The 12,345-nt window shown below is 32.5% G+C and overlaps 1 protein-coding gene across 2 annotated transcripts in view; it reads right to left on the bottom strand.

The window, feature by feature from the left end:
- Positions 1-12,345, bottom strand: part of LOC145291209 (protein Abitram-like) — a 65,419-nt gene that overhangs the window by 29,349 nt on the left and 23,725 nt on the right. For both annotated transcript variants that reach the window (XM_080136793.1, XM_080136792.1), the window contains exon 2: positions 1,292-1,343. In XM_080136793.1, coding sequence (XP_079992919.1) covers positions 1,292-1,343 — 52 coding nt within the window. The remainder of the gene's footprint in view (positions 1-1,291; positions 1,344-12,345) is intronic.

The following is a 12,345-nucleotide window of genomic DNA, read 5'->3' as shown; positions in this document are numbered from 1 at the left end:
ATTAAGGAATAATATAAACACTTTTTCTTATTTTTATGTACAAGACAGGGACATTAGGATATCTTAGACTTAGAGTGCTGACATGCAGGCTGTACTGATGGAGATGTTTCATACATTAGGTCAATGTCAATGATATGATCAGGGATTTGAGGAAGGAGAATACATCTCACACTCTCTCTGTAGCGTGACAGTGATTGGAAGAGAAAACAGAATTTGCTGTTAAAATATTGGCAAAGTTTTACTGACTGATGAATACTGACAGTAACTAAAATAACAATTTCTAAACCTTTACATACCGATCAAAAAATCATGAGTATACAAAAAAAAATATGGCAAACAATATGAGATGTTCTCAAACAATAAATATGTATTCTTCAGTTGGTATACTTTATAGAAGCATGAAGCAATGTAATGATATATGTTCTATCATTATTTTCATGGCAGGTGCTCATCTGAACTCCAATCTCTGGTCCCCCCTTGCCAATCTTTCATGAAAAACACCCGTCTAGCTGAATCCACTGTGAAAAATTCCCCCCACGCTTTATCTGTGCCTAAATCAAAACGTGAATTATATGAACAAAGCTTCTTTCTTAGAACTGCATGTTTGGAACTCTGTTCCGTCTGCCTGCTTCCCACCGGACTACAACTTGGATGTCTTCAAGTCCAACATTAACAAATTCCTAATGAACCGCCCCCTTAAGTAAACACTTCATCAAATCTCTACACTAACGTAATGTACTTGCAATAACCCTTATCCCTGAGTGGCTTCCGGGCCTTGATAAGTGGTGACCACTGTGTAAAAAAAAAAAAAAAAAGAAAAAAAAATGAAAGTGAAACCGATGAGTATTGAGGACATGCGTTGCCTGGCGAGAAATGATATAAGAATGAGACAGTGGATGTGCAGTGTGAGTATTAAAGACAGGCTCATACCTGATGACTTTCAAAGCAGATTAAATCTGTATGATATATAGAGATGTATACAGAACAGGAGACTTCAATGGTATGGTCACATTGGAAAAAAAATCGATGCGAGTTCTTGGGTTAGTAGATATAGAAGTACAGAGGGTTTAGCAGTTTTAAGGAAAATTTGAAAGAAAGTGATAAGGGTGAATCTGAGAGGAAGAGGGACAAATAAAAACCTGGCAAGAAATGAGTTAGTTTGGAAATTAATTTCTAAAAACTGTCCAACACATGCCAGCATGTAAAATGGATGTTAAACAAATGATGATGATGATGATGATGATGATGATGATGAAGGGTATGATTTCTCAAGAAAATATATGCAACTTACCTGTTAGAATGAATCAGAATACATTGGTCTTCTTCCTTCTGTTTACAAACATCTGAAAAAAAAAAAAAAAAAAATGCTGAGAGTTATGGGAAGAGAGCTGAGAGTTACGAGTTACAAGAAAACATGTTCATAAATGATTTTTTTTTTCAAACTAATCAAATCTGTGAACATTAATTACTATTACAAACTAAGCAAGAACCTAAGTCAGTTGTGAGACTGTATGCCTCAGCCAGTCAATATAAAGATGGGTCAAAGTCTTATTTGAGCTTTTTCATATTGTATGAAGTATTCTCAAACTTATGTCATGGAAACATTGATAACTCAAAAACTCTAGCTGAAATTTTTGCATAATTAGTTACTGTTACCAAAGAGTATCAACTCTGAAAAAGTAAAAAATTGAAATGCGTTCAAAATTTCAAACTTAAAGTCATACAGGGTGACCCCAAAAAAAAAAAAAACATAGAAAGTACATCTAAAACATATGCTGCAGAACGAAGAAAAAAAGCCAAAGACCCTAGTGTTTTGATGTGATGTTTTGAATATAATAAACTAGTTATGACCAAAGTTTCATTTCATTCAGACAAAACACTAAGAAATGGGGCCTAATTAGAGTTGGCTCCCGTTTTTTTTTTGGGGGGGGAGGTCACCCTGTATAAGATATGAGAGCATCATTGGCTACACTATGGGCCAAGTAGTGAGTCTCTATGGTAAACAAAACCAAAGTTAACACCCAAATTAAATCAGTTCTAAGTTAGACTATGGCCAATATTTTGACAAAGTTTGGTGACAACTGGTCAAAGGGATGTGAATGCTGCACACAAACAAGCTTACTGAAAACCTTGACCGAAAACATAACCTCTGCCTTGGTGGTGATCATTATCTGAAGATGGAAATTGCACTGTTGAGGTTTGTTTTGTTTGTTTTTTCAAATTAATTTTGAAGAATGTTAAATAGTTATGACTTAATAAGATACAAATGACATCAAATCTTAGATTTCCTTTTTTATTATTATTAAAACTAGCAAGACCTGTGAAAATTCCACAATGGACTCTTTCATATGTAATATATTGATGCTGGAATTCTGTGGATGTTCATGGAGATGTCTTGATATTATTGTAGCTCTTTCGTTAAAACTGCAAAAGTATTTATCTAAGCTAGCAGGAACACCCAGCATAGCCTGATCGTAAAATACACTTAAATATGATATTTTAATTTATGACTAAGCATATATATATATATATTTTTTTAAATGGGCTTTTCCATAACCACAACCAAGGTAAATGTTTCTCGCGTGTTTTTCCCGTTAGGGATCCCCCCCCCCCATCTTTTCTTTCTATTAAAAAAATGCTATATTACCAAAAGTGTGTTTATTCATAAAGTCTGAAGAAATGCTGGTTTTTGAAAATTTTCAAACGATATAATGCTTGAAATTGTCGAACTGGACATTGAAACAATTGTAACGTAAAATGAAATACACTTTTTGTTGCCATCAAAACCTAGTCTTGAAGTCTTGATTTTGCACACACAGTATATTAATGCTCAATTATGAAATGTGATAATTTTGTAGCTTAATGCTTAAGTCAACCTTTTTTGGCTTAAAACCTATTGGTATATGAAAATTTACTGAATTACATGAACTCAGTATATTACATATAAGTCTCTCTATATATATATTATTATTATTATAGAGTCAATTTTCTATCGATTCTTATGTATTATATAAAGTTATGAATTCAAAAAAAAATATATATATCCATATGATTTAGATGTATCAACGTGAATGGAAACCGAAACCAAAACTTTTGAAGAAAAAAAAATATGCACATATATATATATATATATATATATATATATAACTTGAGTTCCTCCAGCTGTAATCAAAACCGAAACCAAAACTTACGAAGAATTCTTGGTAAAATTCTTTATTACAAGAAATGGAAGGTCATAACAATTAAACAACAGTCACTTGGAAGAAAAAAGATGCAAGCATGACACAAAGTAACACACATGTTTTCGTATTAAAATATATACTAGCGGGACCTGTGGAAATTCCACAAGGGACTCATTCATATGTAATATATTGATGTTGGCATTCTGTAGATGTTCAGTGTAAATGGAAACGCTCTGATATTATTGTAGCTTTTTTGTTAAAAACTGTAAAAGTATTTATCTAAGCTAGCATGAGCGGCCAGTAAAGCATAGTCAAATATGATATTTTAATTCTTGCAGATTTCGTATATATTATTGTAGAGTTAATGTTCTATCGATTTTTATATATTATAAAGTTGCAATTTCAATATATATATATATATATATATATAACTTGAGTTCCTTCAGCCATAACCGAAACAAAAACTTATGATGAATTCTTGATAAAATTATTTATTACAAGAAAAAACAAAAATAGATGATTTAAGTGCCATCAGCTATAACTGAAACTGAAACCAAAACTTATGAAGAATTCTTGGTTAAATTATTTATGACAAGAAATAGAAGAACATAAACAACCCAGATGTAAACGTGACACACAAAATAACACACACACTATCGTATTAATATATAGATAATCTAACAAGCAAGCCATGTAAAAAAAAAATGATTATCCCCAAGACAGGAGATGCCCATTGGCCTTTTTTCTTTTTACTGTGTTCATAGGTAATGTTTCAACATTTAATCCTATATATATCCAGTAAACCTGTTCAAAACTGTCCGCATTGTTTGTTTAAATTCACACACAAAAAGTCACGCTTTTTATGAAACAGATGTTATAAACAAATTTCTTTTTTCACAAGAATGTTGAAAATTGAAAAAGAAAACAAAATAAGTTTAACATTTAAAAAATTCAAATAAAAAAAAAAAATGACCAAAAACTAAAAAGCCGTCCGCCCTAAAATACAATGGAAATATTCAACTGCATTTTTGTTTTTATTTAGGGGAACAAAATGCATGTGTTTTTAACCAGTTTGTAAAATAAAAAATAATGCTTAAAATAGCACTAACACATGATGTGTAATAATGCATTTGTCTTATTCAAACAATTTTCTTCCCATTTTTATTTTTTTCTTAAAACTGCCACCTGCCAAATGGAGAGGGAGGGAATGCCGTCATTTGATTAGAAAAAAAGTGAAAAAAAAATACATTTTTTTTTCTTTTTAAAATATGCAGCCGCATAAACTGAAGAATGTTGATAGAGGCAAACAGATGTCTTTCAAAAATGGTTTTTCGCTTAAAGAAAAATGAAAAAAAGAAAAAAAAAAATGAAGAAAAATTTTTTTAAAAGGAAAGAAAAATGAAAAAAAAAAAAACATTAAACTATTTCTGTAGTTTGTTTCCTTGAGATGTCTCTCAAAAATGGTTTTGCTTTAAAAAAAAATAAAATAAAAAATGAAATAAAAAAAAAGGTCCATTTATTTCTGCAGTTTGTTTCCTTGAGATTATTTCACTTTCTTACATATTTTGTAGTAATGTACGTACATACTAGCTGAAGTTCCTGTCTTACGCAGGGAATCTAAACATTTTCTGGTAAAGTTACAATATATTAGGTTGTCCTAAAAGTTAAAAAAAAAATTACAAAAAATTGAATTTTTATGCAATTTTTAATTGTTTCTTCATTTATATTGTTATAGTGATCTTCATCTTTCTATTCAAGATAGTAATTGATAAAATTGAGCTGTGAGTTTTGATTTGTTATTGCTGGAAGCAAGGTCTTTCAACTAGGAAAGCAGCAGAAGAGACTTGTGCTACCAAAGACGAAGGAACAATTGCAAATGCTGCCATCTCAAAGTGATACGAGCATTTCAATTCTGTCAACATGAATCTTGAAGACAAACCTCATTCAGGACAGCCGTTAAAGTTGGATGATGGAGACTTGCAAACCAGATTGGATATTGCACTGTCATCAAGAACTCGAGAATTGGCTGATGAGCTTGGAGTTAGCAAATCAACAATTCACCAACACTTGAAGCAACTTGATTTTGTTCATAAAAAGCCGTGCCAAGATCCACATAAATTCACCAAAGCACAAGCCAACAGACGAGTAGAGATTTGCTGTCAATTGCTCAGCAATCCATTGGAAAAGCATTTTTGGAAGCGCATTGTGACATCGAACGAGAAATGAGTCTGTCTGGTCCAGTACAATCGAGACAAGTGATGGGCTGGAAAGGTTTTGGAAAATTATGGTCTTTATTTTGAGGATTAATTTTTGTATTTTCATTATTACTTGGCAAGTAAAATTTCAATTTTTTTTACAAGTGTTTACAAACTTTTGGGACAACCTAATGATACCAAATGTATTAAAATGTAATTTTCTAATGACCTGTAGACTTTTAAAGTGTTGTTTAAACTGATTGTATTTATGAATTTGTGATTGCAAAGTTACTTATCAAAATTCGGCCATGTATGGAGTATTGTTATCACATTTAAGCTGGTGCATCTGCTACTAGTCGCTCTCTCTCTCTTAGACAGGGTTCAAAAGAGAGTCACCAACCTATAGGTTGCGCACTATCAGTTAGGCTTTAACCACTGTCCCATCAACAAAATGCTAAATCCTTCTGCCTGTTTTATATGGTAAGTGATCTGAACTACAAACCCTTGTGCCCTCATAAATACTCCTGAAAAACCCGACAAGCAGCAAAGTCCCACCCCTACACAGTAGAAATCCCTAGATTTAAGAAAGCCTTCTACTCTAATAGTTTCTTCCCTAGGACTGCTAGACTTTGGAATTCCCTTTCAGGTTCCTGCTTCCTTGATGCAGAAGTTCAAGTGTAATGCAAACAGACATCCTGCTGCTCAACTCCCATAATACCCCTGCAAATTATGTCCCACATAGTAGCCACCTACATCAAAGTGGCACTGTGCCTTGTTTGGGGTGAAAATGCAATTAAAAAAACCCACAAAACAAAGAAATCGCGGTTGACTGTTTTTAGAGATACTCAATTACAATTGGCTTGTTTTACTGCATGTCAACCATCTATGGATTATTTAATGCAAACAAAGTTGTCAAATATAATTCCATAGGTAGGATTATCTGAATCTATATAATTATAAAACTTTGTGAACCTTGCTGGCTTTCTTGCATCTTGTCTTTGACGATCAGGCAATTCCATCTTTTAAAAACGCAGGATAGCAGATGAATATATATATATATATATATATATATTTGTGGTCATCGACATACAGTCCTCTTTCGTTATATATATATATATATATATATATATATATATATTTGTAGCCATCGACATACAGTCCTGTTTCGTTGTATATAAATATATATATATATATATATATATATATATATATATTTATTTAGTCATCGACATACAGTCCTGTTTCGTTGTATATATATATATATTATTGCATTTTCACCCCAAACAAGGCACAGTGTCACTTTGATGTACGGGGCTACTATCTGGAACATAAATTGCAGGGATACTATGCAAGGAGTTGAGCAGCAAGATATCTATTCACATTACACTTGCAATTCTGCATGTCAGTACAGTTGGGAAATCAGGAACCCGGAAGAGAATTCCAAAGCCTAGCAGTTCTGATGAAGAAACTATTAGAGTAAAAAGTTTTCCGGCATCTGGGGATTTCTACTGAGTAGAGGTAGGATTTTGCTGATTGTCAGGTTTGTCGGGAGGGTTTTTTTTTTTTTTTTTACATGGGGATCACCACTTATCAAGGCCCGAAGGCCACTCGAGGATAAGGCTTATTGCATGTACAGTAATCAATGAGATAGTATTGTAGTAATCATTAGTATTGGGGGTTTTGATAGAGTGTCTTACTTAAGGGGGCGGTTTGTCAGGAGTTTGTTTATGTTGAACTTGAAGACGTCCAAGTTATAGTCAGGTGGGAAACAGGCAAGCGGCAGAGAATTCCATTGGCGTGCAGTTCTAAGAAAGAAGCTTTGCTCATGGAATCTACGTTTGGATTTAGGCACATATAAAGAGTGGGGAAAATTATTGACAGTAGTTTCAGCCAGACGGGTGTTTCTTGTGAAAGATTGACAAGGGGGGACGAGGGATTGGAGCTCAGACGAGCACCTGCTATGGAAATAACAATAAAACAAAGACAGGCTTGCAACGTCTCTTCTGTATGAGAGAGGTTGCAGGAAAGAGAAAAGGGCATCCCCCACTAAACCACAAAGTCTATTTTGTACTCTGTCAAGGCAGGATAGGCTATTTTTAGCAGCTCCTGCCCAGATGTGGCAGCAGTACTCCATTCTTGGACGTACTTGGCTTTTATACAGATACAGGTACAAGGGCTTGTAGTTCGGCAAGGCACCTACCATTAAAAAACTTGTAAAACAGGCAGAGGGATAAAACATTTCATCAATGGGACAGAGGCTGAAATACCAGTGAAGCTAAAATCTATAGATCATCCTTCACAAGTGTAAATTCACGTTTATGAAAATATCTGCATATTTAACACGTGTTTTTTTTACAGAAATCGGGGGAAAATAACAATTCTATAGTTAAATATTTAGAGATTTATAAAGAATCAGAATCGGTAATTGTATCGGAATCAGGAAAAATATTGGAATCGTCCCATCACTAATAGATATGCTAATTTAATGTTCACAGTATGTTATCTTCTATCTTCCTTTTTAATAAATAAGATCTATAGATTTTAGCTTCACTGGTATTTTAAAATCAATAAATATTTATTATTTTATTATTTATTGCCAGCAATGGAAGATTTTTCTTTAAACAAAAAAAAAAAATAAATAAAAAAGACAATTAAAAGAATCATTTTGGCATCGGAAAATAGGCACCAATTTTTCCGATTCCGATACCCCCAAATTTGTCGATTTTTTCAATTCTCGATTCTGATTAATTATCACAACGCGAGTATCTATATACTAATTTAATGTTTGTAGTATGTTATTACTTGGGCTGTGACAACAGAATATCCTTTTCATTCTTTTGACTTTCAAGTATATATCCGACACAGTAAGACACAGTCAATCAACCGAGAACCACATCACTCTATATAAAAACATATAAGATATTAACGGATATATACTCAAGAGTCAAAACAATGAAAAGAATATGCTGTTGTCACAGCCTTAGTTATCACCTTCTATCCTCCTTTTTAATAAATAGGATCTCCTGGTTGAATAATTTATAATCTGGAAATTGTGGAAAAAGTAAAGTCAAACATGCGTGGGTTTTTAAAACATTTTATTTCGAATCTTTTGGAAATTATGGTTTCATTATGGATCATCATATTACATTGGCATTCTGTAGATTTTCAATGTAAGTGGAGACGCTCTGATATTATTGCAGCTTTTTTGTTAAAACTACAAAAGTATTTATCTAAGCTAGCACGAATGTCCGGCAAAGTCCGATTGTAAAGTACGCTTAAATATGATATTTTAATTCTTGCAGATTTCGTATATAGTATTATAGTTAATGTTCTATCGATTTTTATATATTATAAAGTTATGATTTCAAAAACAAAAAAGAAAATATATCCATAACTTAGGTGCATTAGCTTGAATCGAAACTGAAATAAAAACTTATGAGAAAAAAAAAAAATATATATATATAACTTGAGTTCCTGCAGTCATGATCAAAGCCGAAACCAAAACTTATGATGAATTCTTGATAAAATTATTTATAAAAAAAAAAAATAGATGACTTCAGTGCCATCAGCTATAATCGAAACCGAAACCAAAACTTATGAAGAATTCTTGGTAAAATTATTTATTACAAGAAATGGAAGTACATAACAAACGACCGGATGTAAGCATGACACAGAAAATAACACGCATGCTATCATATTGATATATAGATATATAAAAAAAATAATTAAATTTTTTAAATAAATTAACTTAACTTTTTATTTGTGGAGTTTCATTTTTGAAACGAGAACAAGCCCTTCATAAAAATTCAGACGACTCCAATTTTCATGAAATTTTAACAAATATATACCAGACATCAATTAAATATTCCACGAATTTTAAATTTCTGTTGAGTATTTTAAAGGTTTTGGGGATGTATAACACGACCACATCGACTCATTAGATCCAGAAGTTAAGCAACTGCTCAGTACCAGGTGGATGACCATTTGGAAGTATCAAATGCTATAGACGCATATTGACACCTCTCTACAAGAGCTGCAAAATCATTACGTTGTTATCTCCCCTAACCGAGATATACAAGCAACTAAGAATCAATTGTGAATTTGATAATCTATGAAACTTTCTTCAAAGGAGGAAGTCAGTTCAACCCACATCAGTTGAATACCACTTCGCTACAGTTTTTAAAATACATAATATAGGCATAATCTCATTTAAAATTCAAATATATCGGAATGCATTGAATTTGATCCATAGTCAGTAGACACCAATTAAGCAAGATTCTCAGAGTTTCAACTTCTGAAGACCCCGTTAGCTTAAGTGTTAAATTTTAGACATTTTCTAGAAATTTTTTTTTTTTTTAATCCAATTTTCACCCCAAACAAGGCACAGTGGAACTTTGAAGTAGGGGGCTACTATTGGGGACATAAGTTGCAGGGATATTATGAAGGGAGATGAGTAGCAAGATGTCTGTTCACATTACACTTGAACTTCTGCATGTCACTACAGTTGGGAGAGCAGAATCCTGGAAGGGAGTTCCAAAGTCTAGCAGAATCAAAATCATGCAATGAATTTTGATCCAAACTGGAATAACGATTCTAGACATGAGGTATTCTCAAAAATCAAGGGGATCATTCTTGGGAGCTAACACTTGATTTCTATATGAGATACATAGATATTCGAATATTCCATTAAATCTCCTTTACATTTGAAATGTTGAGTTAGTAAAGAAGTTACGAATATTAATTTTCTACACTGTAATTGACCATTTAAATATGTTATAATACGTATATCTTTCTTGTAATCTCTTCATCTTACTGGATTCCAGACATAAGGTTTTATATTATTATATTTTAATTTTTGTAAACGAACATTATTCGGAGAATTAAGTTAACCCCCTCCTCTCATTGAATTAGCTAATCGAATGAATTAACTTGTTAAATATTAGAGTATCAAGCTAACTTGTTATTTTCATTTCTATTTTGATTTTTTCAATCCAATATATATTGATACATTGTTTTATTTAAACACTAGCGAGGGGTACCCGGCGTTGCCCGGATGTTTGGGGGGGGGGGAGGGGGCTAAAAAAAAAAAAGAAGTATGAGGATCGAACCAGAACCCGAACCCTTGAGGCAAAGTTGTAAATTAAAGTGTGAAAAAAAAAAACGTGCAATGTTAACCATTGCCCCACTGCAAGATGCTAACGGAAACACGTTTGAATTTATTTAATTAGTTGGATTTAGCAGGTGCCCGTTTTAAATGAGATCAAGTTTTGACTGCGGGACAGTATTCATTTACTGCTGAACGCTTTTTTTTTCCCCCCCCGAAGATTATATAGGAAAAAGACTAACCCACATGCGACGAGCGACAAATATTGAATATTTATCTTCCCGAAATCAAGCAAATTAAATAGACAGGCGAGCTTCGTTGTTAACTGTGAGATATTACGATTTGTATGTGATATAAAAAGTTTTAAAAAGTTGTGAACCGACCGACCGACCGCTTCTCTGAAAGAAGCCTTTTGTAGACACACAGAAAAAGCGAACACACATACACACATACATTTTCGCTTTTATATTTATAGATGTTTTCCAAGTCTATTTCCTAAATGATGACACGCTTAATTGGATCAAGGTTTGATGAAAATAAGTCTGTTAGTAACTTCAATACAAAGAATCTATGCATTAATACTGTAGTATCTCCTTTAACGTAGGTGCGTCACGGTTTCCAGATTATAAATTATTCAATTGGGAGATCCTATTTATTAAAAAAGGGGGGTAGAAGGTGATAACATACAATGAACATTAAATCGTGAGTATATAGATACAATATTTAATGTTCATAGTATGTTACCTTCTATCCTCCTTTTTAATAGGATTTCCCGATCACCAAAGACACAATGTAAAAAAAAAAAATTTAAATAAAAAAAGAAAATGATGGACCGCATGTGAAACTACAAGTAAAATATACCTTTTTGATCTTCTGGCTAGGATCCAAGAGTAGTATCTGTTCTGTCTAAAGATAGTATAATGATATCATGGAGTTTCTGTTTGCGCTGGACATCCATACAATGAAAATCTGTCACAAACTCTGATAAGGATATTGATATAATCTGACATTACATTAACCAGATTACTTAGTTTTAATAAAAAAAAAAAAAAGGGCTACAATATTATCGCAGTGTTTCCATTCACACTGAACATTCCCAAAATATCCAGCGGAAATATATTACATATGAAAGATGCCACTGTAGAATTTCCACAGGTCCTGCTAGTTAAAATAAAAATATTAATTCAAAAATATTTTTAGAGTAAATACTAAAACTGAAAAATTCTGAAATCTGCATGAAATTTCAAACACTTAACTTAATCCATGGTTGTAGCATTCCCTTGTTCCGTCAACCATGACTGAGTAAAAGTCCCAAGTGATTCATATTTTTGCACTGATGATTGAACCTTCAACCTCCAGAAGAGTGTAACTTTTACAACTGAATTTTACCAAGTACTGTGCTTTGGGTCCTTGCAGACAATTATAGGAAAACTTTTAGCCTTAAATCTATTGTCTAGATGTAAATATTATCATATATATATATATATATATATATATATATATATATATATATATATACTAGCAAAAGTACCCGTTGTTGACTGGGTTCAAAAACAGCCTACAGAAAATGGACTCTGATTTATGAAAGTATGATAGGTTATGAAAAGGAAGGGTTGTAAAGAGATAGCTTCGAATTTCGGGGTATCAAAACCAAAGCAAAGGGTACTTTTGCTAGTATATATATATATATTCAAAGTGTTTTTTAACATGTCTTATTAACTAGTTGTTATATATATGTGTGTGTGTGTGTGTGTGTGTTGTTCAAATTTTAAATGTTGGATCTAAATAGCATTTAAGCGGACAAAATTGCCAATTTCCACTATTGTTGTACTAGGTCTTTGAAATAGACTAGTATATTTGACTA

This window comes from Euprymna scolopes, chromosome 12 (assembly GCF_053919585.1).
Source record: "Euprymna scolopes isolate OS-2025 chromosome 12, ASM5391958v1, whole genome shotgun sequence".
NCBI classification, from domain to species: domain Eukaryota; kingdom Metazoa; phylum Mollusca; class Cephalopoda; order Sepiida; family Sepiolidae; genus Euprymna; species Euprymna scolopes.
This window is presented reverse-complemented; position numbering and strand designations above follow the sequence as displayed.